The 15,516-nt window shown below is 50.8% G+C and overlaps 1 protein-coding gene across 2 annotated transcripts in view; it reads right to left on the bottom strand.

Moving 5' to 3' along the window:
• Positions 1–8,456: 8,456 nt before the first annotated feature.
• RASGEF1C (RasGEF domain family member 1C) overlaps positions 8,457–15,516 on the bottom strand; it is a 107,455-nt gene continuing 100,395 nt past the window's right edge. For both annotated transcript variants that reach the window (XM_045527715.1, XM_045527716.1), the window contains 2 exons: positions 8,999–9,071; positions 8,457–8,481 (listed from right to left, as the gene is read on the bottom strand). In XM_045527715.1, the coding sequence (XP_045383671.1) occupies positions 8,457–8,481; positions 8,999–9,071 (98 nt within the window). The remainder of the gene's footprint in view (positions 8,482–8,998; positions 9,072–15,516) is intronic.

Below are 15,516 nucleotides of genomic sequence, written 5' to 3'. Positions count from 1 at the left end.
TCCAAATCTGTTGAACCCCTGTACTTATATTTTTTTCATTTCAGTTATTGTACTTTTAACCCCAGACTTCCATTCAGTTTGTTTTTGTAATTTCTATCTCTCTACTGATATTTTCTATTTGATGAGACATGGTCACCATACCTTCCTTTATTTCTTTAAGCATGATTTCAATTAGTTTTTAAAACATATTTATAATGACTGCTTTGAAGTCTTTGTTAAATCTGACATCTGTGTCCTCTCACAGGTAGTTTCTTTTGCCTGCTTTCCCCCCATGCATGTTAAAATATTCCCATTTCTTTTCATGTCTTGTAATTTTTTGTTGGACATTGGACATTTTAGAAAATATATTGTAGCAACTCTGAGTACTGGTCCCACAGCCCACCTAGGCTAGCTGTTGTTATTACTTGCTTGCTTATTGTTCAGTGACTTAGCTGGGCTATTTCAGTGAAGTCTATTTCCCCAGCAACATGAAGCCTCTGATGTTGCTCCTCAGAGGGTGCAGCCGTAGGCATGCTCACCGCCATCCTGCAGGGACAGTGGCTTTAGCAGGGCTCTCTTTGCCTCCTTCCCTCACCTCTCTGTGGGATGTCTGCCTTTACTGGTGTCACACCCAGCCATTAGGCTCCACTAATTGCCGGGTGATTGTTCTACTGTTTGCAACAATGCCCTGGGACATAAATTGCTCCACAGTCTGATCCAATTAAATGCAGGGTCCTTTGCTGGGGTAGTTTTTCATGCCACTCTTTGTTTTTTCTGACTGCAGGAGGGCTCTCTGTGGCTCCTTTTCCCCATAGTTCTCTCTAGCAAACTAACTGGGTTATGGTTTACCTTATTGTTCTGTTGAAGCTACTAGTCTCCTGTCAATTGCTTACCACCCAGAACTCTAATGTTTTTGTGAGTGCCCTTAGGCTTGGACTTACCTACATTCTGTTTCAAATAAAGTCAGTTCCTTCGGGGAGAGCTTAGGAGCTGTCTGTCCTTCAGTCTTTCCTCTCTCCTTCTGAGCAAAATCTCTGAGTCACTGCTCTGTAGGGTGTGGTGGGGACAATCACCCAGTTTCCCCGAGTGACACCCTTGCTTTATGAACAGAGCACTAGGTGGGGACTGTAGTCGCTGATCCTCCTGGCTTGCCTCTCCCAGCATGGAACCTCCACCCCATGCATGAGCTGGAGTTGGGGTGATCAGGGCACCAGCTGTCCCAAACTGAAGCATCCAGGGAAGAGTCTCCATGCTATGAGTGGGGGCTGGCTGGAGGAAGGGGGTCCCCACTTCTCAGCTGCACTTGCTGACACATAGCTGGGGCGAGGGCCGAGACGTGCTGGCAGCCGGCCCTCCTGTGCAGATATTTGTCCTGGGCTGGGAGAGGGAGCTTTGTGTTCTGCTGCGCCCACCTGGAGTGGAGCTTCTTTCCCTCTGAGCTGAGGGTGAGCAGTGCGGAAGTGGTAATTGTTCCAATGCCATAATACTTACTGTTCTTACTGAGTTTTAGTAGATTTTCTTGAGTGAATTTTACTTCATTTGCTTTATGCTCTAAAGACAATTTACAGAGTTTTTTTTTCTTTTAATATTTTCACCACTTCACTTGTTTTGTTGGGGAATGGTTCCACAGAGCTCCTCCTGCCCCATTCCAGAAGCGGAACTCCTCCAGCCTGCTCTCTGAGGTTTCCACCCCTGACGCTGAGGGTGCCCTTCATCCTCACTGCCCTGTCCCCGAGCCCAGGGCATTTCCTCCTTTGGCAGTCCCGCCTGTTGGAGTCGTGTTGTGCCAGAGGGAGAAGATCGCAGCTGAGAGATAATCCGCCTTGCACTGTTTCCGCCGTCTCTCTGTTTCCCTACTTGTCACTCTGGGTGCAGAGTTCCCTGGCAAGGCCACAGGCCCTCTCGGGTTTGGGAGCTCTGCCCCACACCCACAGTGAGTTATTATGCTTTTTTTTTGTAAAATGCTTGAATATATTTTTATGATTTGGTTGAAAATTTTTTAAATTAATTTTTTCAAAATAGTACTTGATAATAATTTGTAGTGTTAAAGCGCTCACCACTCCGGCGGCAGCCCCTCGTTTCCCGTCTTTCCCGTTTTCCACTCCCAGAGGCACGCTCCGGTCCCCGTCAGGAGGCTCACGCCTGCCCGCTGGCTCCCAGTTCGGGCTTTCCTGGAGTCCTGTCCCCTACTTGTGCCCATCTGCCTGGGTGCTCTCTTGCCACCGCACAGCTGTCCCCCTGGGACTCCCTGTTCTCTCTGTGTTGGGTCCTGTGATTGCTGACGCTTGTCATCTTTCTTGGATTATTTCCTCATTTTGGTGGCACGTATCTTGCCACAGGAACATCGTTGTGTACTAAGTGTTGGCAAGCATTTGGTGGGGCCCCCTGAGCCAAGCTGGCTGGAGCATACACTGGTACAATCGTCGCGGGATGCCAGCACCTTCTCACATTGGTACACAAAGCATCCTCATGACAGCTGCAGAGTGTTCTAGGGGAGGGCCGTGCAGTGGTTTGTGTAACTGGTTTCCCAGTATGGACACTTGGGCTGTTCCTAATCCTGTGCTGCCAAACGGTGCTGTGATGCGAAGCTGCACACAGAGTTCATTTGAAGGTGTCTGAGTACGATGGTAAGATCAGTTGCTAGGGGCACAATTGCCACGTCCCAAATTCACACATTCGTAATTTTGATGGAAACGGCCAAATTCACTTCCATAGGAGTATATCAAGTTACACTTTCAACAGCAATGTCTGCTTTCCCAGCTTTGCCCTGAAAATGTTATTAATGCGATAATTTTTCTAAGAGGTAAAAACGGTACTTGAGCGTGGACTTCCTTCACGGCAGCTGAACGTTCTCATCACCCAGGAGCATCTTCCTGCACGTTGGGTCACATGCATTTCCTCGTCTGTGAGCTGTTTCTATCTCCCTCATTTTTCCATTGGATAGTTGATCTTTCCATTTTCTTTTGAATCATTTGCAGTCAGACTTTCACCCCCAGCACTTCACTCCAACTCCTTCCTTTGCATTGCCCAGCCCATGGTTGGCTCTTGTTCTCATACACAACCTTCTCAGCATCTGCCGCAGCTGATCGGGCCCTCCTTCCTGGATCTTTCTTCAACAGCTTCTGTGTCTTCCTTGGTTTTCTTCTTAACTTCTAGACACTCGTTCTCAACATCCATGATGGATTTTCCTTATTTCCTCTAAGCATCGGCATGTGCAGGGCTCAGCTCCTTCTCTGTGAACGCGGCTCTTAGATGCCTTAGCCAGGTCTCCAGCAGCCTCCGGGAGGGTCTCCCTGCTGAGGGCCTGGCTGTGCGAGATCAGATGATGAACCGTAAAGACATGCCCTGCACGGAGAGGTTGTCCACATCAGCATTAAGAGCTCTGAACTTCAACCAGCCTGTGCTGTGCCTTGATGCATTTCATTGATGTTTCAATCCAGAGAGGTAAATCGTTACTTGAATAAACAAGGTGTAACTGTCCACAAAAGCAATAGGAACGGGTAATTCATCGAGAAGCTTCTGTATCCCCACGGTAGGCCAATTTTCTTGTACTGGCTGCTGCCATCAGCCCGCCCTGCAGGCCTGCAGAGTCCCCCGTGCCCTGAGGCTGGAAGAAGGGGTGCAGGGCTGGCCCTGGGGAGGGCTTTGGCTCTCCAGGCGCTGGCTGGGCTGAGGAGCAACACCCACGCGTGGCACAGGAGTGGGAATAACAGCCACGAGTTACTTCTCCATTATGCAAATACTCTGCTAATCTCGGATTTTTTCCTTAGGCTAGATTGCAAAAGTTGAAGTATTGGGTCAAAAGGCATCAGAGAGATCTTTCTAAAACTGACCGTGTTACTGCCATCCCCAAAACTCTTCAGTGGCTCCCCCAGAACCTTTTGGGTAAACTCCAAGCTCCACGGTCTGTCCCGGGGGCCATTCGCTGTGTGGCCTCCGCTGCTCTTTCCTGCCACTGCTCTCTGCCTGACACGTGGGGTTTCGTCCCTGCCTTCGCCGAGCTGTTCTCCTGGCGTGCCCACCTGGGGAAGGTCTGTGGTGAGCAGTGGGGTTCTGGCTTATGCCTCAGATCTGTCCATCCCACCTGTCTGGTCCAGCCTGGAGGCCCAGTGGGAGGACTCAGGGAGACAGTGTCTGGCAAGGGCCTCTCGTGCATGCGTTCTGAGGTCTCCCGATGGGATGTGTCTCCTGGCCCAGGGCCCAGGACACCTACCTGAATCCTGGGGAGAGAAAGTGGAGCCATTTTCACTGAAGACCCTGTGCAGTCGGACATGGCCCACACAGCCGTGGGACAGAGGCTGGCATGATGGGGGCACCTGCTGCTTGCACGGGGCATGGCTTCGCCCAGCAGGGCCCCAGGGGCATGTGCAGGGGGGCACTGAGGGCCCTCCTGGAACACCAGGGGACACCAGGGGGCTCAGTGACCCACAAAAGAGGAGGGGTGGGAGCAGAGTACACATTTGTGTCTCTGTATCTGTGATTGCAGGAGGCCGGGCGCTGGCCGGAGCCCCCGGACTCTCACTGCCGTTAGGAGCAGCGCTTGGAGGCCAGTGGGTGCCGCAAGCCCAGGCTGGCTCGTCCCTGTGCGCTGGGTGCCCTTGGGCACTTGCTTCGCCTTTCTGAGCCTCTGTTTCGCCACTTGCCAAGGGGGACAGTGGCCACACCTAGCCCAGGGCGTCCGCGACCCCCAGGCTGCAGAGCTCTGCCCAACCCCCACCCTCATCCCCAGTCTGTGGAAAAATTGTCTTCCACGAAAATGGTCCCTGGTGCCAAAATGTTGGGGACTGCTGTGTCAGGCTGCACACAAAGCACCGGCCTGGGACCTAGTGCTTAAGGAGAGCATTCGATTTCAGTGGGAAACAGAGCAGCCCGGCTCCTCACTCTTCTACCTGTGATGGGGCGTGCCCGCCGCCGTCAGGAGCCACAGATTGGCGAGGGCACTGCATAGAGGCACCGTGGGCGGACGGGAGTGCCACCTTCCCTAGAGAACCTCCTACAAGCCCTGCTGAGGTCTGATGCCCGCCCGAGAGATCTGAAGGACCCAAGGGACTGTGCCAGCATCTGGCCATCATCCCTGAGTTGTGAGGGAAGGGGACTGTGACAGTCACCAGGATGGCCTTACCCTCACCTTTGAGAACTGCCCCGGCGTCAGCAGGGTCCTGCTCCGGAGGGCTGCGGTGGCATGGACAGGCTTCACAGAGGGCTAGATGCAGCCAGGTTCCCGGGCTAAGCTTCTGGCCACAACAGAGATGCCAGCTGTGGTGTGAACGTGGGTGTCCCCCCAAATCTACATGTTGAAATTTAATCCCCAATGTGGTAGCATTAAGAAGTGGGGCCTTTTGGGAAGCGGCTAAGTCAAGGGTTCTGCCCTCACGCGTGGGAGAGGTGTCCTCACGAAGAAGCCTGAGGGGCTCCTCACCCCTTCTGCCACGTGGGGACACACAGAAGGCACCATCTGTGAGGAAGCAGACATCAAATCTGCTGGTGCCTTGGTCTTGGACTTCCCAGCCCCCAGAACTGTGAGCAATAAATTTCTGTCATTTGTAAATTAGTCAGCCTGAGGTATTTTCAATAGCAGCCCAAATGGACTGAGACGGCCGGCTTCCAAGAACCTGCTTTGGACGGTGTGAATCCCCAGTGCAGTAGCAACGTGGGGGCAGGGCCTTTAGAGAGCCCCTGGATCCTCCCTGTGAGAATGAACCGATTCTGGACCCCAGCCAGGCCCAGGGCCTCTGAGGCAGACCCCAGTCAGGGCAGAATCTGGCAGTCTGCACGGCCACCCACCAGCTCCCTCCCTGGCAGGCTCTGAGAAACAGCGCCAGGCAACCAAGGTGAGCTGCAGCTGGGCCACCCAGGGGCCTCGACACGGCTGTGCTGTGCCAGGAGTCCGCATCACCTGGCGCCAGGCCGGGCCTCGCGGGCAGCAGTCTTGGGCACCACCTGTGCTGCTGACACCTGCTGGCAGGCACAGGCCTGGCCCGCAGAGCCCCGTGGCCCTCCCACCTGGCCAGCTGTGGGCGCTGGAGCCAGGACCACAGGAGGACAAAGGTGCCTCTGCAGGGAAGGGCCCTGGATGTGGCTGAGGAGCAGAAGATGTGGCCATGAGCAAGGCCCGCTCTGGGCTCCGAGGCTGCACCTGAAGAAGGGGCACTCCATGCCCACCTGGGGGCCTCCGGGCAGGTCTTCTGAGGGCCTGGCACCCAACAGCTGCTCAGAGAGGTGGTGAGCAGAGGGGAGGGCCCCTGGGTGACCCCCAGCCCGTGTTCTCCAGGGGATGGCTGCGGGCTGCCTCCTTCCCCCCCCCCCGTCTTGGGGAGCCCACGCTTCATCTTGCCATCCTCCCGGTGGCCTTCTGTGCCGGGCCACTGAGGCGCTGGCAGGCATGGAGAGCACGATGTCATGATGGCTCCCAGGCACCGGCGCCCTGCGCCTGAGGCTGCAGCTCTGATTGGATTGACGAGGTGGGGAACAGCATGCCAGGCAGCAGGAACAGCATGTGCAAGGCCTTGTGCAGGACACTGCACCATGTTCCTTTGTAGCGGGGCTGGGCCCTCCTCTTATCGACACGGACAGGGTTTGACCTGCCTCCTGGTCTTCTCGCTGCAAGTCCAGTCATGGGGGGGCGGGGTGGGGCTGCGCTGCTTTCTCCATCATCCTTTCCTCATGCTTCCCACGGCTGGGGAGGAGGCTGCTGACTGGCAGGACATAGCTGGGCCTCTGCTGTGGCTGCGGGGGTGACAGTGGTGACAAGGGCTGGCCCTGGAGAGAGCGAGGAGCCTGGGGCTGGGCAAGGGCTTGCATGCGGCAGGGACAGTCGCCCCAGGCCCCCCAGAACCCCACGGGTGTCTCCAGGCCCAGCCTCACTCCTGTGCTGCATGCCCCCGCCCCCGGGGGCAGATATAGGCCCTGCGGACCTACCTCCGCAGTGGGTCTTTCCTAACGTGGCCCGAGGGGTGCCAGGGACTGAGGGCGTGGGGTAGGGATGGGGTGGAGAGGGGGCTCCAGCCAGCTCCTGGACCCTCAGGACTCCTCAGGTTGGGCCCAGGGCCCTGCGCAGGCGCCCGTCGGAAGCAGGATGAGGTGTGAGGAGACGCAGGTCTCGCGCGGCAGGGCGCTGGCCTGGGTGCAGAGCAGATCCCGCCTGACCCGCGTGGGCAGCTCCCTGTGCCGCCGCCAGGCTGCTGGGCACTCCCGGGCCTTGCTGAGGTGCTGGCATCACCAGGCAGAATTCCCTGAGTCGGGTAAGGCACCTGGGGCCTGGGGCTGCTGGCTGCCCTGTCTCTGCCTGTCCCTGCTGGGACCCAAGTCCCTGGCTGGCTCAGCGCACCCCAATGCCCCCTCCCCACCCCATTCCCACCCAGCAGGCCCTGCCCAGGAGAGGGGTGCACAGCGCACTCCCTGCCCTCCTGGCTAGGTGATCTCGTCACGTGTCAGGCGGGGTCTCGCTGCTCCTCAGCTGGTTTGCTCCCTGGGTCAGTTCATGAGGGGCTGGGAACACAGGCGGGGTGGGGCCATGGCAAGGGCCTCCTGGTGGCCGAGGGACCCCAATTAGCTTCATCACCCACACTCTGCACAGGAGGTGCTTGGCGCGGGCAGGGCTGTCAGTATCTGTTCCCCAAGGTCAACTCAGCACCCACTCCGCGCAGGCTGTGTTAGCTCGGCCTGGGGGCTGGGGCAGGGCAAAGGCCACCCAAACCATGGCTGCAACGTTCCTGGGGCCGAGTTGAGAACGTGCCCAGCATTCCAGCCGAAGCTCATCTCAGGCCCTGGGGTCAGGGACATGGTGTGGACACGGACGCGCCAGATGTGCGAACGTGTGTTCATAGCGACTGACGTTTATGAGGGGATGGGCGACAGGACTGTAATGTACACACGTCGACCCTGAGTCCGGTTTGTCCTGGGGACCTGTTTCACAGCTATCACCAGAAAGCTATCCCCGATACCAGCAGGATCCACAAGGGGAGGGTGTGCGCCCCCCGGGAGGGGCGGGGTACGGGTCCACCGACAGAACTGTGGGGCCCTGGGCGGGCTCGGAGCTGGCACACACGCACCTCCCGTCACACTGTGATGCCTGCTGCACTTGCGGAGTTGCCAAGCCACCTGGTGACAGACTGTGGGCGCTGGCCAAAGAAGCACATGTCACTCAGTGAGAGCACAAGACTGCAGTTGCCTGACCCTTGGGGCAGTGCCGTGTCCTCACCGAGGACAGACAGACTGACCAGCAACATGACCCCATGGTCCTGAAGGCAGGGTGTCCCCGAGGTAGCTGGATGCCCTGGGCCCTGCCAGGGCACAGGTCCCACAAAAGGTCTCCTGTGCCCATGTGGCCACTGTGGCAGGTGTCAGGCCACGGAGCTGAGGTTTGCAAAGCAGTGAGGCGCTGCCTCTGCCTCTGCCTCTGCCCACGGGGCCAGCTGGGCAGGGCTGCAGCGGCTTCTGCTGCCTCCCCGTCTTCCTCTCCTTCAGCTCGCCGCCTCTCAGGTCTTCCCCAGCATGGCAGCTCTGCAGATGTACGCGTGCGGGAGAGCGTGAGAGCCCGGTGCTTGCTGCCTGCAGCCGCCGCTCTCCCCGACACGCCGCTGCCTGCTCTGCACGCTCAGTGCTCAGCGGGCAGCCTCCCGCCCCAGGGCTGCCACAAATCCCTGTAGCTCAGTCCTCAGAACCCACTGAGATGGAACATTCCAGCCTCCCCTTGGCCGTGTCAACATGCTGAACAAGCAGGAGGTGTGTGTGTTTCACTGCAGCATAAAAATTTGGACTGGGAGTCCCTGGCCCTGGGACGTGCATCTTGACTGCCCACAGAGGCCTCCAGCTGTGGGGTCTGGGGGGGCTCAGCCTCCTCTCCCCACCCCAGCACTTGAGTTCCGCCACCCACCCTCATGACCTTGGCTTGGTCCTGCCTCCTCCCCATGGGCTGGCCAGGCTCCCAGGAGGCTGATGACGCAGGTCTCTCTGAGACCCCTCGGCCCTGTCCTGGCCCCACGCAGCCCCCAGACCCTGTCCTGGCACGCAGACTCACCGTAAAGATTTCCACCTCTCTTTTTCTGTTTGATTCTCTGGGCTCTCACTTTCATAAGAAGCCAAATAAAGACCTAGACAAAAAACAAAGTGAAATTATGCAATCATGGTTGATGGTAATAACCTGTTCTACACCCAGAGCCTGACCTGCTCTCTGTATTTAGTTTAAACTTTTCATTTGGAGACAATTATAGATTCATGTGCAGTTGTAAGAACTAACACAGAGACCCTGTGTCCCTTCACCCAGTCTCCCCAGTGGTAGCCACCGGCAAAGCCACCGCGCGTACAGTCTAGCATGAACTGCAGCCAGGAGGTTCTCACTGCCACAGGCATGAAGCAGGGTATTTCCATCCTCGCCAAAGGACCCATCGCCAACCTCATCACCCTCTTGTCGCCCTTTTATAGACAAGCCCTGCTCCCCACCCCCCCTTTCTTAACCCCTGGCAACCACCAATCTGTTTTCCATTTCTATATTTTATAGTTTTAAGGAAGTTGTATAAATGCAACCTTTTGGGACTGGCTTTCTTCAGTCAGAGTAACTCTGGAGCTCCACCCACGTTGCGGCAGGATCGGCAGTTGAGCAGCACGTGGAATGGCCGTGCCATGGCTTGGTTAACCATTCACTCACTGAAGGACGGGGCTGTGTCTCGTCTTTGGCCATAACCAAAAAAGCTGCTATAAACATTGGTGTGCAGGTTCTGGCTTTTGTGTGAACATGAGTATTAATTTTTCTAGAATAAATAAATACGCGTGCAATTGTGGGGTCATACAATAGTTGCATATTTACTGTTATAAGAAACTCTCTGTCTAGCTCTATATCCTATAGATTTTCTCCTGTTTTTTCTGCCTCACAGTTGTACAGGTTGACATCTTACACTTAAGTCTGGGATCCATTTTGAGTTAGTCGTTTGCGTAAGGCGTGAGGCCCGGACGAGGCTTAGTTTCTGGTCTGTGGATGTCCACATGCTCCGGCACCGTTTGTGGAAAGGCCGTCTTTCCTCCATTAAATTGCTTATGCACTTTGGGCAAAAATCTCCTGGCATATTTGTGTGGGTCCCTTTCTGGGTCCTCTATTCTGTCCCAGTGAGCCACATGTCACCCTCCCTCAGTGCTGCCCAGTCTGGCATCTGGCTCGCGGTGGCTCGCAGCCTTACCGGCAGGTAGACTGGCTCCTCCCACTAACTCTCGTTTTCCAAATTGTTTCAGCTGTTCTAGTTCTTTGTCTTTCCATATAAATGTTAGGATCATCTTGTCTACATCTCACAAAACATCTTGCTGGGATTTTGATAGGAATTACATTCAGCCTGAACTTAGGCTCTGGGAGGAGAATGACATCCGCCGTGTTCCTCTTCCAGCGCATGAGCACCACGTCTTCGTTTAGATCTCCTTCGACTTCTTTCACTGGCATTGTGTAGTTTTTAGTGTACAGGTCCTGTACGTTCTATATATGTTTTATTTACACCTATGTATTGTATTTTCTTTCTTTTTTTTTTTTCCACAGTCTTTCATTTTAGTTTCAGGGCAAACTGGTGCTATAGTTTGAATGGTTTTGTCCTCTCCAAAATTCACGTTGAAACTTTGTTCCCAATGCAACAGTATTAAGAAGTGGGGCCTTTCGGGGGTGATTAGGTTATGAGGGTCCCACCCTCACAGATGGAATTAGTATCCTTATGAAAGGGCTGCAGGGAGCAAGTTTGGCCCTTTTTTTGCTTTTTCTGCCACATAAGGACATAGCACTTGTCCCTTCCCCCGTGGGAGGATACAGCTTGAAGGCTCCATTTTGGAAGCAGAAAGCAGCCCTCACCAGACACCAAAGCTGTTGATGCCTTGACCTCGGACTTCTGGCCACCAGAACTGTGAGAAACAAATTTCTGCTGTTTATAATTACCCAGTATAACCCAGTCTAAGGTATTTTGTTATAGTGGCTCAAACTGACTAAGACAACGGGCTTCATAAAATCAATTGAAAAGTTCCCTCCTCTTCTACTTTCTGGAAGAGATTGTAAAGAATTGGTGTTAATTCTTTAAATGTGGTAGAAATTTCCAGTGTAACCATCTGGGCCTGGAGTTTTCAAATTTCATCTTTGGGAGTTTTAAAATTACAAATTTAATTTCTTTAATAAGGTATAGGGCTATTCAAATTACCTATTTTATGGCAAATTGTAATGGTTTGTATTTTTTGAGGAATTGATTAGTTTCATCTAAATTGTCAAATTTATGTGTGTAGAGTTGTTTGTAGTATTCCCTTGTTATCTTTTTGATGTGTACAGAGTCTTTAATGATATCCCTCGTTTCATTTCTGACACAGAAGGTCCCTCTTTTCTGCAGGGGATACATTCCAAGACCCCCAGTGGATGCCTGAAACAGTGGAGAGTACCGAACACCATATACACTGGCTTTTTTTTTTTTTTTTTTTGAGACAGAGTCTCACTCTCTTGCCTGGGCTAGAGTGCCGTGGCATCAGCCTAGCTCACAGCAACCTCAAACTCCCGGGCTTAAGCGATCCTCCTGCCTCAGCCTCCCGAGTAGCTGGGACTACAGGCATGCACCACTATGCCTGGCTAATTTATATATATATATTTATATTTTTTTAGCTGTCCAGATCATTTCTTTCTATTTTTAGTAGAGATGGGGTCTGGCTCTTGCTCGGGCTGGTCACAAACTCCTGAGGTCAAACAATCCTCCCGCCTTGGCCTCCCGGAATGCTAGGATTACAGGCGTGAGCCACTGCACCCGGCCTACACTGGCTTTTAATGCCATTTCCATCTTAACTAAGAACTTATCTTTTGCAGTCTGAGGTGCAACAGCAAAACTAGCATGAATTTCTTTTTCCTTCTTCACAATTTCATGGATAGATTCATTCTTACCATTGATCTTAATAACCTCCACATACGATTTTTTTTTCTTTCCTTAAGTCGAGGACTTTCACCTTTCACTCAAAGGAAGGACTGTACAGCTTCTCTTTGGCAAATCTAAATTGCCAGCATCATGACTCTTGTGCTTTGGGGCCATTGTTAAGTAAAATAGGAGTTACTTGAATACAAGCACTGCAGTACTGCGACAGTTGATCTGATGACCAAGATAGCTGCTAAGTGACTAATGGGAGGGGTGTATCAGTGTGGAGGTGCTGGATAAAGGGACAATTCACGTCCTAGGTGGGACAGAGTAGAGTGATGTGAGATTTCATCATGCTATTCAGAATACTGTGCAATTTAAAACTTAGACTTGTAATTAGCTGGGCGTGGTGGCACGTGCCTGTAGACCCAGCTACTCAGGAGGCTGAGGCAGGAGGATTGCCTGTGCCCAGGACTTTGAAGTTGCAGTGAGCTATGGTGACGCCACGGCACTCTAGCCCAGACAACAGAGTGAAACATTGTCTCAAAAAACCACAACAAAACTTATGAGTCATTTCTGGAATTTTCCATTTAATATTTTTGGACCATGGTTGACCACAGGTAACTAAAATCATGGAACGTGAAACTGGTTAAGGGAGGACTATTGTATTAGTTGTGTCTTCTCTTTTTTGTCAAAAAGTTCTTTGCTAGAGGATGGCAATTTTATTGTTCTTTTCAAAGAAAAAACCCTTTGGTTAATTTTATTTTTTTCTGTTTACAGTTTCATTGATTTCTGCTCTTACCAGCTCTTATTTCCTTCCTTCTACTGGCTTTGGATTTAATTCGCTCCTTTTTCTAGATTCTTGAGGTGGGAACTTACATTATTGATTTGAAATTTTATTTTTTCTAATGTGTATATTTAGTGCTACAAATTCCCTCTCAGCCCTACTTTAGCTCTGACCTGCAAATTTTGATTGTATTTTTATTCAGTTCCATTATGTTTGATTTTCCTTGAGACTCTTTGACCTATGGATTATTTAGAAGTGTGTCATTTAGTTTCTAAGTGTTTGGAGATTTTCCTGTTGTCTTATATTACTGATTTCTAATTTGGTTCCCTTGTGGTCGGAGAACACACTCTATGTGATTTCAGTTACTTTACATTTGTTGCAGGTTGCTTTGTGGCTCAGAATATGGTATACCTTGGTATATATTTTATGGGAAATTGGGAAAAATGTGAGTTCTGCTGTAGTTGTATGGTGTGTCCTATAAATGTTGATTATATTCTGTTGTTTGATGGTATTGTTTGAAGTCTTTGTGTTTTCTGATTTTCTATCTAGTTCTATCAATTGTTGAGAGAGGGGTACCGAAGTCTCTGCCTATAATTGTGGATTTGTTATTTCCCCTTTCAATTTGACCAGCTTTTTCTTTGCCAATTTTGCAGTTCTGTTGTTTGGTGGGTACATATCATATGCTATGTCTTCTTGGGGAACTGAGCCTATTATATAATGTTCTTCTCTGCCTCTGGTAATTTTCTTTCTTCTAAAGTGGATTTTATCTATATTAATATCACCATTCCTGCTTTCATTTGATTAATCGTAGCATGATATATCTTTTTCCATCCCATCCCATGACAAATCTATATCATTATATTTGAGGTGAGTTTCTTGTAGATAGCATATAGTTGGGGCATTTTTGAAAATCCACTCTGTGAATTTGTCTTTTACTTGGTATATTTAGGCCATTTACATTTAATGTAATTATTAATATGGTAGGGCTTAAGCCTGCCATTCTATTTATTTATCTTTATTTTCTGTTTGTTCTGTTTTGTTTCTCTGTTTTACTTTTCTTGTCTTCCTGTGGGTTACCTCAACAGCTTTTAGAATTCCATTTTGATTTGTGTATAGTAAATTCCTGAAGCATGGTTTCACGGAACATAAGATTCTGGGTTGACAGTTTTTTTCTTTCAGCAATTAAAAAATATGCCACTGTCTTCTGGCTTCCATGGTTTCTGATGAGAAATATGACATCATTCTAATTGTTTTTCCCCTATTGGTAAAGCGTCATTTCTCTCCCAATGCTTTCAAGATTTGTTTCTTTTTCTTTAGTTTTCAAAAATTTGACTACAATATGTCTTGGTATGGGTTTCTTTGGGTTTTCCTGTTCAGGATCACTCAGCTTCTTAAATCTATAGGTTTATGTTTTTTCCAACTGTGGGAACTTTCCAGCCATTATTTCTTTGAGTACTTTTTCAACTCTGCCCTCTTTCTCCTCTCCTCCTCAGACTCTGATGACATGAGTGTGAGATCTTTCGTTATAATCCCACAGATGAGTCTCTATTCCAGTCTATTTTCTCTCTGTTGTTTAGATTGCATAATTTTTAACGTTCTAGCTTCCAACTCACTGATTATCTCCTCTGTCCGATCATTTTGCTGTTGATCCCAGTCACTCAGTTTTCTATTTCAATTATTGTACTTTTTAGTTCTAAAACTTCCATTGGCTCTTCCTTATGTCTTCTGTTTCTTTATTGAGACTTTCTATCTTTTCATTTGCTTCAAGGAGACTCAAGCTGACCGATCACCAGGGAGGCCCTGTCAGGGAAGGCCTGGAGCTGAGGTCAGGATCATGTTTCTGTCAGGAGCTGTAACCAACGCTGTTGGAACTCAATATGTCTTATGTCTCTTATCTTGCTTTCCTCCACTTTGCTAGGTGGGAGGAGGGACAGGAGGAAGAGAAGGTCAAAATGGGAGCTATTCTTCTCTAATGGAGCCCAGGAGGGCCAGGGTTTTGTCTGTACGCTCACTGCCAAGCTGCTGCCTGGCATGTAGCAGGCTCTCAGGAAACACCATTAACTGAAGGAGTGAATGAAATGTCCCCCTTTCCTCATTTCCCTGCCATAAGACTCCCCCTGTCCCTCTCCTCATGTGTCTTTGACACAAATTATTGCCCAATTTCCATGAAGAGCTCATTGGCTAATGACAACAGTCATCATAATAACTAGTATAGTAGGTTGAATGATGGCCCCCAGAGTACCCAGGTCCTCATCCCCAGGACCTTTGAATGTTACCTTCTGTGGCAAAAGGGACTCAGCAAATGTGATTAACTTAAGGATCTGGAGCTGGGGAGATTATCCTGGATTATCTGGGTGGCCCCTAAATGCAATCACAAGTGTCCTTATAAGAGGAATGCAGAGGGAGATTTGACTACAGCAGAGAGAAGGGGATGCAATGATGGAAGCAGAGATTGGAGTGATACACTCTGAAGATGGAGGAAGGGGCCACAAGCCCAGGAATACAAGTGGCCACAGGAAGTTCAGAAAGGCCAGGAAACAGATTCTCCCCTCATAGCCTGCAGAAGAAAGCAGCCCTGGTGACACTTTGATTTTAGCCCAGCAAAACTGACTTCTGACCTCTACTCTCCTGACCTATACAAGGATAAATTTGTGTTGTTTTGAGCTGTCAAATTTGTGTGATTTGTTGTAGCACCAAACTAATACACTAGTATGGATTGCGGGCTTCACCTCTGCCAACTTGAGTAATTCTCACCATGCCCTGAGAAGGAGATTCTCTCATTACCCACTTTACAGATGTGGCAGGGGAAGCCCAGAGGGGACGTGGCCTGCCTGGGGTCACACAACTGGCTGCGGTGGGAGCAGTTCAGGTGGGCTTATTCATCAGCAGCTAAGCTTC

This window comes from Lemur catta, chromosome 16 (assembly GCF_020740605.2).
Source record: "Lemur catta isolate mLemCat1 chromosome 16, mLemCat1.pri, whole genome shotgun sequence".
In the NCBI taxonomy this organism is placed as follows: domain Eukaryota; kingdom Metazoa; phylum Chordata; class Mammalia; order Primates; family Lemuridae; genus Lemur; species Lemur catta.
Note: the sequence above shows the minus strand (reverse complement) of the source record. Positions and strands in the feature narration are given on the sequence as shown.